Below are 14,391 nucleotides of genomic sequence, written 5' to 3'. Positions count from 1 at the left end.
TCACTCCAGTATCTTTGCCAAGAAAACTTCAAATGGGGCCACAAAGAGTCAGACACAACTGAAATAACTAAACAATGACAATATATGGCAGATACTGCTGGCACTAGAAATACAAGTACAATGAATGAAACAATCTCTACTTCCCAGGACCTTACATTCTACATGGGGCAAAGCAGTAGACATGATGAAAGTGAAAAGCGGGACTGGTTGTTTAGGAGGAAAGAAAAAAGTATTTTAAAGTGTACGAAGGAGACATAGAATTAATCATAGACAAGGAAGACTTCTTTAGATTCTGGGACTAACGGTCAGACCCTGGAGAGTCAGGAATAAAAAAGCTTTGAAACAATTTGAGAAAATAAGCATAAAAACCAGGAAATAAATGAGAATGTCGTCCACTAATTTCTTCCTCGGACCTCAGACTTTTCTGCCATGCTCAGAGAGCCTCTGGCTCTCCTTTACTGACTTAAACCTTTACATCTAGTTGTGATTTATTACCTATCCACTTACATGGAGGATTTGAGGTGGCTGACCCCCATACTCTATGTTTGGGGCTCAGGTCTCTAGACACATGGCTAGTAAAGGCTCAGATAAAAGAAGAGGGGCGTTTCATTTTGGGAGCTATAATGTGATACATCACTAGAGGGAGCTCCAGTCCTCCACAGCTAGTGTGTCATGCCTTGAAAAAATATTTATCTTTGAGTGATATGAAGGGAATCAAGACCCAATTCTATATATAAATAAAGTTTACATAAAATTAGGGATAGCTATGAACAAAAGAAAGTAGGTTCATTTTTTTTAAAGCTCCTACACAAACTTTTGGAACCAATCTGAAATATTAATAATCATCTTTCTAATTATCTCTGTCACTTCTCTCAGTATACTTGTCTCTTGCTCTGCCTTTGCTCTTATGTTTTTAATATTTTCATCATATTTTTGCTTCAGTTCACTTATTTTAGAATCTTGTTTCATTTTGTCTTTATCTGTGAGATTTTCCTTCTTAGCATATTCTTCTTTCACATCACAGATGTCATTTTCTAAATGTTTCTTGTACTCTGCCTTAAGGTTTTCTATTGTTTGGTTTAGTTTTTCCTCAGTTTTCTTGTATATGGCATGTGAAAAATATGCCCCCTTATTAGCCTGCCTCATTTTCTTTATTATTTCCATCAGCTCTTCCACTTGGGCTTCTTTTTCCATATCCTGGGCCTTGTTATTGAACGCACAGTATCGCCCCTTACACTCTCGGAGGAGTGTTTTGAGGTTCTTACTAGAGCCTTGCAAAAACTCGTCCAGTGTCTGATCTTCCAAGTCATCTTTCCGAGTAAATAAGACTACCATGTACTTTGTGACATCAGGCCCAAAGAGCCCCTTGATCCAGCAGACAGATTGCTGCTCTTCATCTGTATAGCGTCCTAGCTGCAGAACCAAAATGATGGCGTGTGGCCCCGGGGAAGAAAAGATAACACTGCGACTGATCTCCTCAGAAGTGGTCCACAGGCTGTGCTTTGTGTCAAACAGCCCAGGTGTATCAACGACCACAAGGTCTTCCTTGGATTCCTGTTTCTTGGTTATCTTTGTACATCTCTGGGTCACTGAATTGGGTGAAATTTCAGACACAAAGCTTTTTTCCCCAACGATGGTATTCCCTGATGCACTTTTTCCATTTCCAGTTTTCCCAACCAGGACAATCCTCAGGGCATTATCAGGCTCATGGTCACCAGGGATCTGTGGGGATAAATTTGCCTGATTGAAAACCCCATCATCTAGGTAATAAGGAAGAGTGAGGGAGAGGCAGCTACAGGAGGGAAGTTGTTAGAAATAGCTGGGCTTCAGATGCCTAGTTAGCCTATATCCTTAGACCCTTAAAACTGTGTATACCTCTAGGTATACTGACTTTTGGCTCAATGTCAACAGAAGTGGGCTGAGTTACAAAGAAACATCCCATATGGTCTGGAAATTAAGAAAAGACATTAAAGAATAGAATCAATAAGTAAGGCTGCTGGTGGCCCAGTAAAGTGCCAGACTTGAAGGCAGGAAAAGCTGATAAAAGCGATGTCCTGGATTCAGGAAGACTTGAGATTAAAAGTAGCCTCAGCTATTTACTAATTGTGTGACCCTCAGTGAGTCACTTAACCTACCTGTCTGTCTCAGTCTCCTCATCTGCAAAATGGAGATAAGAACAGCATCTACCTCGCAGGGTTCTTGTGAGAATAAACTGAGTTAAGATCTGTAAAATCCTTCACAAAACCTAAATTACTGCACAAATGTGAGCTAGTAACTTGATGCGTTAGAGCTTAGTGGGAAAGATACCAAGTTAGAACTAGTCATCAGTTTTGTTTCAATGCTTGCTACATGGTTATTGTCATTTAATTATAATGTTTGAGGCACCACCTCAAACTGTTGGCAGTTTTCTCTAATCACAGGCAAAGTTAATAACTAAGGAGAAATAAATTTCCTTGAGAGACAGACTTGAAAACTTGCATGTATGAGGGGAGGTAGCAAAAGTCACAGTTTGTCCCCTACGGGCTTAGAGGCTGTCTTCCATGCCTGAAATGTACTCTGTCCTCACTGCCACCTCTTACAAACCCTCGGTTCCTTCAATGCAAAAATGAAATGCCATCTCCTTTACGCGAACCTTCTGTAACTTCGATTTATGATGGATCCACCCCCAAAACTGCCTGGTATTTATTTGGTATCAGTTTCTTATGTTCAGGGATCTAGAGATGAAAAAGGACCTTAGTAGTCACAGTCTGAGCCCCTCATTTTACATATGAGGAAACTGAGGCACAGAGAAATTGTGACTGACTAACCCAGGTTCACATAGCAAGTTTCTGAAGCAGAATTTGAATCCATGCCTTCCAGAGCCCCATCCACCATATGAAGCTGCCTCTTGCTATACAGGCAGTTTTGTTTCCCCTTTTAGAAGGCAAGCTTCTTGAGGGCTTTATTTTTCTCTTTGTAGTCCCAGTGCCCAGCAGAGTGCCCAGCACAGACAGCACTTAATAAGGGCTTTGTCCTGATTCATGTGTGTTCATCTTTTCTCCCCCATTAGACCTAAAGCAAGGACCACATCTTCTCCTTGTTTTCTATCTCCACGGTGTCTAACACAGCAGGGGGCACATATTACATACTCACCAAATATGGGTTTTTCCAATGATTATCTCTATCTCTTATCCACCAACCAAATCTAGTCCTTTTGATGTTCCTGAAGGTGAAATTGTTTTGGGTGAAACTATTGGCTAAACCGTTAGTTTCTGGCTTTATGGGCCTCTGCTCCTGGCCTAGGACCAGAAAGGAGGACAAGTCCATTCATCTCCTCTCCTCAGTTCTCAGGCTAGGAGACACCCCTGTCAAAGCCATAAAGTTAGCAACATTTCTCTTCAGTGCTTTCTGATGTCTCTTTAATGAGCTCCATCCTTTCTTTGGTCTCCCTGAAACAAATGTCCAGCGTTGTCAGGTTGACCTGGACTGCCCAGATCTTCCCCTACTGTGGCTGAAGGTTCTAGATCTTTCCTTCTCCTCTCCCCCTACCAAAACTTTACTGCTTTATGTTCTATTCCTTAGGGTCCAGATAGGTGACTGACTTGCTAATCTCTGATAAGCTAATTAATACTAATGGCAGAAAATAGCTTGCTGAGTTATCCCTTCCTGGGCCATAAGTATTTTAAAAGCCACTGCCTGGAGGATTGTCTTGTAGTGAGGTCTCAGTTGAGACTATGTACCATAAATTAGTAGTGGACCTAGTCAGCATGGTTTGGGGGTTTTTCCAGCTCCTTTCAGCAGCACAAGATTTGACTCAAAGAAGATGGCGGGAGTAATACAAGGCTGAGGCTTGGCAGGGCAAGATGGATGATAGGATAAGGGGATGAGAAACTCAAAAAAAAAGAACAGTCTAGAATTGAACTGGTTCACCAAAGGATCTAGATAGGGTAGGGAGGCGAGTGCAGCCAATTCAGGGTTGATGGCCTGGCAGAGAACTGAAGGGCATAATGATGGAGGATCACAGTGAAGATAAAGAACAGGGGCTGGAGTTGAAAGGCAGAGGGAGAGGTGGGATGACATCTGATTGTGATGAGATAAGAAAATCTTAGAATTTATCAACTTGGACATAGAGGACTGATGGATGGTGGCAAGGTCAAGGGTGCTATTCATATGGCACTTTTTACTACTCATCTGGAATTTGTCATATAGAGCCTCAGAGCACAGTCATTTGCACATATACTTCTGTTCCCTGGGTCTCAGATTTCTCATATATTTACTGAAGGGGTTGGACAAAATGACTCCTAATGTCCTTTCCAATTTTAACAGTTTACAAATCAAAGACTTAATAGTACTGCCAGAAATCACTCTTTTTTCACATAGGCAGACTTAGGAGTAGCCTTAATGACACAATTTCCTTTCTTGGAGGGAGAAAGAAAGGCATTGACAAGGCCCCAAGATATCTCCCACTTCCAGTCATTTCTCTAGCTTAAAGCACTGAAGAACTTAAAATGCAAAGAATGTTTTCAAAAAAGCGAAGCTCATTAGATTATTATCAGCTATTAATGCCTTAGGCTTTTTTAAACTGATCTGATGATATGCTAAATGAGAGGTGAGAATGTGGCATATATGTAACAGAGAAGAGAGGAAGGAAACGCAGAGGGGGCAGATTTGCCTGTTTTGTAGGGCTTCTTAGTGGGGAGTCCTAGCTCATCCAGAAAGAGTCACAAAGTACAAAAGAGGGTTCTTAAGAGAGAAAGGCACAAAATGGAAGCTGGAAAATCACTAGAAATCCCTGTCTCTTACTTCGTAATTCACCTGAGGACAGAGTTCTTGACGTGTTGCTAAATTTTATATATTCAGAGTTTTATTTTTATAATTTACTTAGAGGTCAGCATAGAACTAATGTGTTTGCAAAAATTTATTATTGGGCCATTAGAATTTCCTACCCAATAAAGTAAAATTGATTAGGTTACTTTCATGGAAATACGCTCTTGCCATGATCTGGGGGAGACCTGGAAATGAAACTGCTCCATTGTCTCTGTGGGGCTAACCTCCATCTGTCTGAGTCATGTAGATGTCAAATGGAGAAAGGAAAGAAACAAATTGACTTCAGACAAGCTCTATCAGCCTAGACACTCTATGCCTCTGTGTAGTCTGTGCAGGAGTTGTAGTCACCAGAGTACAAGGAATTGACAAAAGTGATACTCACTGAACTGGCAGATTTACTTGAGCTGGATCCCATTTTTGAGCAGTGGAGAGGTAGCAGGCTTGGGGAAGAGGAAAGGCAAAAAAAGACACAGATCTGCATTTGTTTTAACACTTGTAAAGACAGGAATCAGTACACTTGCTCTCTGGAGGATTTGTGTTTGTTATCTTACAGGAACAACCTTTCCCCCGCCTGAAATCAATTGTCATTCTAATTCAGCAGTTAGTCTCTTGTGAGTTTAGTTTCCCTGAATCAGTATCCTCAGGTCTAATTACTCCTCACTGATACAGATGCCACTCAGGTTTTGAACCTAGAAAGCTGAGGTTCCCCCAGGCCTTAGATCAGTGATGACCCCACTAAAATTCAGACACCTTATGAGGCTCAGTCTGAGCAGCCAGGCAACCAGCCAGCCCCTCTCCCTTAAATGGCTTCTTGTTGAAGCACTAGGGTGTTTGGGGCAAAGTTGCCCCATAGAGCAAAGGTTAGTCCTGATCTCCCAGTCACCTCAGGTTGGCTCCATGGCCTCCCTGAGCACACAGTAAAGCTGCCATTTAGACTCTGGGCTAGAGCTGAGCAGGGCGGTCTCATCCACTGCTACTCTCCATTTAGTGCTGGAAGGGACCTTAGAAACTATCAAATCCAAATTTATGTTACAGATGAGAACTGAGGTCCAGGGAGGCTAAGTGACTTAAGGTCACACAGCCAGTAAATGTCTAGACTAAGATTTGAATCCCCATCTTCCTCGTCCAAAATTCTACTCATATTTAGCATGTGTGTAGGGCACAGGTGAATATGTCCAGTCCTAGATAATCATTCAGGGGAAGAGTAATCATGAGGAGAATATTTTTTTCTAAAACTCATTGTAACATGGACCATTCCCTTCAGTAATGTACAGTGAAAGAATGCTATTAAATAGGAAGAGGCAGGCTGACAAATTGGCTAAACATATGCATTAAACTGACCCACCCTTCCTCTCACAATCCCAAGCTCTGAGATCCCTGCTCCTTTTCTTCCTGTGTTCCCGTCCCTGACTCCTCTAACCCATCAAATCTCTTCCCACATCCCCTGCTATTCCCCAGACCATTCCCAAGACTCACCTTCTCCCAGAGAAGTAGAAAAGATCTTCTCCACTCAGTTGGTAGAGCAATCTGAGGTGCTGCTTTCACTTTTGCTTATAAAACCAAGAACCCTTGTTCTTTGTATCAGAATGCTCGGGGAGTGGCCTTAACCAGTGAACTCTGGAGCCCTCTTGGGACAGTATGCTATAATGAAACCTTCTAATTTGTCATCAGCAGTGTTTCTGGATGATTTGGTGAGCTCTACAAGGTCTGCCTAACCCCCAAATGCCAGCTGGCCACGGTGCTTACATTCCCATTGTCAGAATTGCCTAGAGGACTTGTGACTAGCCAAGGTCACACAAATCTGGGATCTGAACCAAGGTCCTCTAATGCACATCCAGGGTTCTTTCCATCACTCCTTTCCATAGGGAGGAACAGATCCAGAAAATTGTAAGGATTTATATCATTTCATATTGCATCTCATTCTCTGGGTTGGAACTCAGGAATAAGGCGTAAAGCCACTTTGGGAGTCAAACACAAAATCGACATCTTTGTGAAGGAAACAACTCAGGAGATCACAGACTTGACTACCTAGTGGCTAACAGCTACCTATTTGACAGCTTGTTAACAAGTTGATAGTTTATACCCATAGTCCCCATACCGGGAGTTACAGTTTGAGGAGAGTGCCATCTGGTGGCTATCTCAGCTATTACACCGAACTCATTCAAACCCCTTGAAAGGATTTTTACCCAGGCAACAAGTTCCAGCCAGTACTACACATGTACATGTATCTAACTTTTATATATGATACTAGACCGAGTAAACCTGAATGAGGCAAACCAATTCACTACTTTTCCCAGGTTCAATAAGTCTGTTACTTGTTACAGACTTAAAATCCACACATATCTTTATACACCTATGTAATAACATACACATTTGTATATACATACCTAGGCCTTTTCAAATAAACTATTGGCATCTTCTCCAGAAGCTAAGATTTTCTTTAATTTGTATTCCTCAAGTCCCCCTGCCCCTGGCCTTCATTTACTCTTACCTTAAACACACACATAAACACACACATAATCCATTCTATGAAAACTATCTATAAAGCAAAAATATGTGTTGAAAAAATGCTATTTCCATTCATTTTTAATGAGAAAAATTATGGAACATTCTGGAATATCCCATCACCCTTTTCCATTCAAATATGCCCCAAAAAACAACAACCAAAAAATACCCCTATATTAATGTTTGTTGATTACACTTACTCAAAGTGAGAAAAGACAAGATGTGTGTTGAGTTAGCAAGAGGAGGGAAGGAAAGCAGAACAAATTGCTGCAAAGGGTGGAGGGAATGGAGAGGGAAATGAAGAGAAACTCAACTCAAGAACCTCCGCAGGGAGATCACATGGAAAAGTGCTGCATAGTGTCAGGAGACTGGAAATTAGAGAGCTCAGTTAATGCATCTTCTCTCTACATGGTATACTGTACTCCTCCAAGTATGTGTGTCCTGGCCTGCTATAATTTGCCCATAAAAGCAAAAAGGTAAAGGAGGGGTATAAATGTCTATGCTCTATTAAAGTAAAAATCCAAAGAGTGAGTGTCTGTTTACAGTGAGGGATGGGCTACTCCATAGGAACTGAGATTTGGTGGATGAGTTTCTGCTTCCTATAGGAAACCCAGGATCTGAACCAGCACCAAAGCCCCAAATGGTGATGGTGGCAAGAGGATGGGTAATAAAGATTAGGTATCACAGATTAAGCTCAGGAAAGGATCTGGGAAGTGAAGGCTTCAAATGAGTTCAGTGATCAAGGAACCTGAGCAAGAAATGAAAGGTGAAAGCCTTGCTGAGGCTGAAAAGAAAAAGTCTTTGAAACACTTCCAGATGATGGCAGCTAGGTGGCCCAGCGGATAGATTGCCAGACCTGGAGCCAAGAAGCCCTGAGTTCAGATTCAGTCTCAGATACTTACCAGCTATGTGAGCCTGGGCAAGTCACTTAACCGCTGTCTGCCTCAGTTTTCTTAACTGTAAAATGGGGATAATAATAGCACCTACCTCACAGGACTGTTGTGAAGATTAAATGGTATATTTATAAAGTGCTTTTCAAATCTTAAAGTGCTATATAAATGGAAGCTATCAACAGAGGAACTGATCATTGGAAAGTTGTTTCAGGTCAGTGAGATACAAGATTAGATCTTTTCACACAACTAAAAATATGTCCTTCTCCCAGGGGTAAGCTGTAATTAGCTCGAACTTGAAGAGCCCATTGTTAAACTTTCAGCATGAGGATTTAAACCTTGAAATCTACAAATCAGGGTTTGAGTTATTGTTTTCTTGATGTTCTGGACTTAAGAAAGTATTAGTAATGCAGATGAAAATTAATGTGCACACATTTTCCTCTCTGGAAAGCCTAGTTGTTAAATATTTACCTGTGTACCCCTATATTATTCTATAATCATAATTCCAGAGGCCTGATGAGGAAGGAAGCTACTCATCTTCTAAGAGAAAAGATGATGGTTAAGATAATGAAATATGCATTTTTAGACATGGCCAGTGTGGGGATTTGTTTTGCTTTACAATGCATATTGGTTACAAGAGTTTTGTTTTCCCTCTCGGTGGAATATAGGTGAGTGGGAGAAAAAAAGAAATGCTCGTTAATTTTTTTTAAAAACTTTAAACAATTCAATTCAGCCTAACCTTATTTTCCTATTTTAACAAGATTACTAAACTAGTAAAGGAGGGGAATGTTATGAATACGGTTTACTTAGATCTTAGCAAAGTTTTAATAAAGTATTTTACGCTATTGTAAAGCTAAAGATGTGGACCTGATCAGTAGTGTCAAACTCAAATAGAAATGGATCCTTGTGGGCTATTGACTTAGAACACTATAATATCATTTTCTATGTTGTATTATATTTGGGAGGGATGGGGTATGACAGCTCTATACTAGAGGATAATATGCTGGGTGGATTCAGACTTGTCTAGACATAGGGATATGCTGATAAATGTTTAACAACTGGCTCTCCAGGGAGAGCCTATGATTCAATCTTAAGTTTAATCTGCATTATTAAAATTTTCTCCATCATTTTTAAGTCTAGACAATCAGTAAAACAATAAGTAAACAACAGCATTTATTAATTTCCAAGGTGTAAATACTCATAATGAAAATTTAACAATTAACTCTCAAAAGTTGGTTCAAGCTATATCCAAAACACCCCTGGAAATTAGATAGTTGGACTCAAGGAGTAGTTTAAATAGTTTAATATCAATTCAGGAAGTCTCCAATGGAATAAAATCTATTTGACCTTCTGTTATTTAACATTTTTGTTAGTGACTTAGATAAAAGCATAAATGGTATGCTTGTCAAATTTGTAGATGATAAAAGCTGGGAGAGATCATTGACATATTAAATGGCAATCAAGGTCCAAAAGGATCTTGACAGACAGGGTTTTTGACCATTTTTTGACCGTCCCTTTGACAATCCAGTGAAACTTGTGTATCTTTTCTTGGGATATTTTTTTTTATTCATAATTGAAAGAATTAGTCCATTTCAGTTAGAGGCTAGTGAAAATAAAGACTTGTTTTTTCTCATTTGAGTTCTTGGATTCTCCAGAATATCACAGATTCTCCCAGTCTGCAGATCCTAAGTTAAGAAACTCTGGATTAGACCACAGGGCTCAATCTAATAAAATGAAATTCAGTAAGTATAAATATAAAGTCTTACACTTAGGTATTAAACAAATTAATTTTACAAGATAAGCAGTTGAGAACTGGAGCCATTCAAGAGGTTGAAACTAGTGAGGCATTCCAGCTAAACCTCTTTAGAAGGAATCATTTGAGGAGTAAGAAGAGACTTTGGCTCTATCCGCAGTCTAGGTCTTCCCCTGACCTGCTTAGATTGGAGGAAGATCTTGCAAGCTTGGAAAGGTCCAGAGGATTTTGGACTTTTTATCTGTCCACAAGTGTTCTAGCAGCATCCCTGAATCAGCTGGTCTTAGTGTCTGCATTGGGAGTCAAGGACAAGATGTGCAGACAGACTTAAAGTTCCACAAGACTCCGTGCTAAGAAATTATACCATATCTAAGTGGAACTTCTTGAGCAGCCCAAAAAGAAGAGAAAGAGGTTCCCAGAAACCAGGACCTATGAAGTATCACATCCCTTTGTCACATGAACTCTGTAAGCTTGAGCCCATTTTCCCCTCAACTCAGTATATACTGCTATATAAAAGTGGGACATGGACTTTTAGGGGGAATGGTTTCATACTAATTTTTCTTACTATATAACCTTAGTAAATATCTGTTTCTAAAAGTTATTTAAGGCTGTCAGACATTTAATGATTTTCAACCAATCAATACTAGGGAGAACACACTAGGATAGGAACTTAAGCCAATAATATTGGAGAAGCCACTTGAAAAATTCCCAAGGATACTTTTAGAACACTGAAGATATAGTGAACCTCACTCTGGGAAAGTAAAGTCGGAGCCATGTTACACTGTCAAGGAGTTCATTATTGTCCTGTTGAAAGAAGAATATTAAATCCTTAATTGATGAAATTTCAGTCAGGCTATAAAAACCTATTTCAGTGCCACAGGAAGGAAGATGTCAATTCTAAGGTCTGACACTGGCTAGTTACACTAAGATTTTACATTTCTTAGGCCAGTGGTTGCCATTTATTAATCCAATGGTCCAAGAGATTCACACTAAAAATTCTTTAATGGCACCTTAAACAGTACATAATTGTCCAATTATACTACAAATATTTTTCCTCTGTGACAAATGCATGCATGTGTGAAATATTACACATTTGTATCAGGTATTAGTAGTTATATATACATATATATATACATATAATGACTTTTGAATATAAATATGAAATTTTTAGAAATTATTTTACTTTATTTTTTAAAATTATAACAGCCCCAATGAATCATTGGGTAAAGACTTAAAAAATAATGTTGAAAAATATGTTAGTGAAGAATCTCAAAATATTCAAATTTAGGGAGCAGTTAGGTGGCGCAGTAGATAGAGCACCGGCACTGGAGTCAGGAGGACCCGAGTTCAAATTCGGCTTCAGACGCATAACACTCACTAGCTGTGTGACCCTGGGCAAGTCACTTAACCCCATTGCCTAGCCAAAACAAAACAAAAAAACAAAACAAAAAAATATTCAAATTCAACCCGCCATCAGGAAATAACAAAAGGTTACAATTCTGAAATAAAACAAAAGATGTTTGAAATATCTGTTTTGTAATGAGTATGAAAAACAAGAAATATAAATAAGAATACATTAAATTTCTTTTTTACTTTGGGGGGATAATAAATATCCATGACTGTATTATGTAATTTTTTTAATTTCTTGTAAATAGTAGTTTAATACTTTGTCCTTTGCCTCAAAATTTATAATCAAAACATGAAAGTTATGTTGATAAGACATGATTTGTAGTGAAGAGAACAAAATTTGAAAACCTACAATATTGATTAATTTATTGCTGTGAATAAGCAAAAAAGTAGAAATTCAATTGAAGCATCATATTTAGTTAGTAATGAAACTGCAAAAAAAAAAAAAAAGAAGGGGGAACTCTTGCCATTGCAGAAAAATTAATTTTTCCACGTGTCAAAAAATTTTCAAGTGTATATTTGGAGATGAGTCCATTAAGCAGTTTCTAACAATACAGTGTCTCATTGGATACATAATATGTGTGATGATATTGAATCAGTTAATATTGGAAGAGTTCCAAAAAAGTGATGTTTACAGTTTGCAATTAGACAAGACCACTGCTGTTTATACCTGGCAACTTTAATTGTATTTGGAAGCTATCTTCGTGATGGTAAAGTGGAAAAGAAAATGCTATTTTGTCATCAGGTAGCAACATAGACAACTGGGGAAGACATTTTTTAGTCTAATTAATTCATACTCTGCAGGAAAACAGATCAATTGGTTCTCCTGTTATAGAACATGCACAGATGGAGCAAAATCAGTGACTGGGAAATTTGGAAGTATTGTTTTACATATTTAAAAACTGAACACAAATATAGTATGGTAACACTGCCACACACACAAACGAGTTTGAGCATCCAAAGAATGCCACAATAACTTTCAAGTGTGCTAGGTGGTGCTATCAAAATAGTAAAGTTTATAAAATCAAGATGCATTAACTCTCAATTGTTTACTGTTTCCTATAGAGAGATGGCAGGTAGCATGTTCCACTTCTAACATAGAGATGTTGGATGCCTTTCCAATAACAGAGCAATTACTCATCTATTAGAGCTGAAAGTAGAATCAATCGTCTTCTCAACTGACCATCCTTTTTTACCTGAGTATAAAAGTGATATGACGTGGCTACAAATATTAGCATATTTAGCAGATATCTTTTAAAAAATTAATGAACCCAACATATCATTATAGGGTACAAGTACAGACACATTCAGTGCTTAGGACAAATCAGAAAATCAGAAACTAACAATTTAGAACCACACAATTGAGAACAGTATCGCATGCACTGTGATATTACATAATTCTTAGAAAATAAACTGTCTTTTGATCAGGCTATCAAGAAAGACACCAATGATCATCTAAAATGTTTAGAAGTAACTTTCAAAGAATATTTCTCTGAAATTTCCAAAAAATTAAATTGGATTTGCAATCCATTTGATAGATACTTTACTTCTCTTGTCTGATGAATTGATATTTATTGAAAAAGAAAAATCAATGGACATGTAAATGGATTTTGGACTGCAAGTATCATTCAAAAATGACAGTCATAAATTTTTGGCTAAAAATAAAAATGGAATTTCCATCTTGCAGAAAAGAGTTTGCAAAATTTTCCCATCATTGTTCACCACATGAGTATTTTCACTTTATTCCTGTCTTAAATTCAATACAAAAATAAACATAATGCGGGGACCAGATTTAAGACTGTTTGTCTGGTGTTGAGTCAAATATTACAAACCTTTGTTCAGAGTAAAACTAAATTTATATGTGATTATGTTTTGTTAAACATCTTTTGGGCTGTAACTTATTTCACTAAAATATTATATTCAACAAATTTTAGAAAATAAAGATATGTAATATGATGCTTTATAGATAATGATAAGCATATGTAGTCTTCCTGGATTGCTTCTTTTAATTCTTATAGAATATCCCACCAAAAAAAATTGTAATGATTTTATAGAGTTTTTATAATCTTATGCTTAAAGCTTTAAAATTACGGATAGAATAACATTTTATTACTTATAATGAATTACATAATACAAATTTTAATTTGGATCTTTGAGGGGGAAAGTTATTGTAAGCACTTAATAAATTAAGCTAAAAGAGTATTATGAATACGACATTAAATTACCCTGGGGGTTCACGGTACATTTTGTTATTGTTCTTGAAAAGAGTTCAAGGAACAAATAACATTGGAAACCATTACCTTAGGCTATGTAGGTGGGACACCTGAGGGGATGGGGCCTGGCACTATGATGATATATGGGTGAGCATCAGCATTTCATAGGTTTTAGATTCCTCTACTAAAGTCCTAAGCTAATATCTCATCAAGGCACAGAGTTGATTCTGGGTTGTTGAAGGTTATACTAACAGAATGCAAACTGTCCCATCCTATGAAAGCAGATAGGCTTTGAGACCTGGCCCTACGACATCAGTTATTTTAGGACTAACCTAGCTAGGTATCAGAGAGGCTCAACATGGGAGGATAAATTCTTCCCTGTAGATGTTCTCAAAAACCATCTACTGAAGTAGTTCTTAGCCATTTTTTATGTCACAGGCTACTTTGGCAACCTGGGAAAGCCTATAGACCTACTCTCCAAATAATGTTTTTAAATAGATAAAATAAAATATATAGGATTACAAAAGAAATCAATTATATTGAAAGATAGCTATCAAAATATTTAAAAACAAAAACAAACAAACAAGTTCATCAGACCATGGATTAAGAACCCATGATCTGCTGAGGGTAGAGTTATTGTGATTTCTACCACTGGAGGTTGCAGTTACTCTGTGAAAATCCCACAGCATTCAGGTATGAAAGTAAGGTTTTACCACTCCCAAAACCCAGTTGTGAGGGACTGTCTAATGTTGGCAGCTACCAGGTTGGGTGCTGTGGCAAGAGTAGGGTAAGATCTGGGTATTTTGGAAGTCGAGGC

General features: G+C 38.2%; 1 protein-coding gene across 1 annotated transcript; it reads right to left on the bottom strand.

The window, feature by feature from the left end:
- LOC114027156 (GTPase IMAP family member 7-like) lies at window positions 1–6,370 on the bottom strand. The gene is made up of 3 exons (XM_027841065.1): window positions 6,283–6,370; window positions 5,189–5,246; window positions 1–1,722 (listed from the first exon to the last, which is right to left on the bottom strand). Exons 2-3 carry the CDS (start codon window positions 5,219–5,221, stop codon window positions 805–807), a joined length of 951 nt encoding a protein of 316 aa, XP_027696866.1. The 5' UTR covers window positions 5,222–5,246; window positions 6,283–6,370; the 3' UTR covers window positions 1–804.
- Between the last annotated feature and the right edge of the window lie 8,021 nt (window positions 6,371–14,391).

This window comes from Vombatus ursinus, unplaced genomic scaffold (genome assembly GCF_900497805.2).
Source record: "Vombatus ursinus unplaced genomic scaffold, bare-nosed wombat genome assembly UNPS02014852.1, whole genome shotgun sequence".
Lineage (NCBI taxonomy): Eukaryota > Metazoa > Chordata > Mammalia > Diprotodontia > Vombatidae > Vombatus > Vombatus ursinus.
Note: the sequence above shows the minus strand (reverse complement) of the source record. Positions and strands in the feature narration are given on the sequence as shown.

Coding starts and splice junctions, on each gene's coding strand:
- LOC114027156 (XM_027841065.1), bottom strand. CDS start 5,221: ATGGGATCCAGCTCAAGTAAATCTGCCAGTTCA. Junction 1,723..5,188: donor CAAGTAAATCTGCCAGTTCA/GTGAGTATCACT, acceptor TTATCCCCACAG/ATCCCTGGTGACCATGAGCC.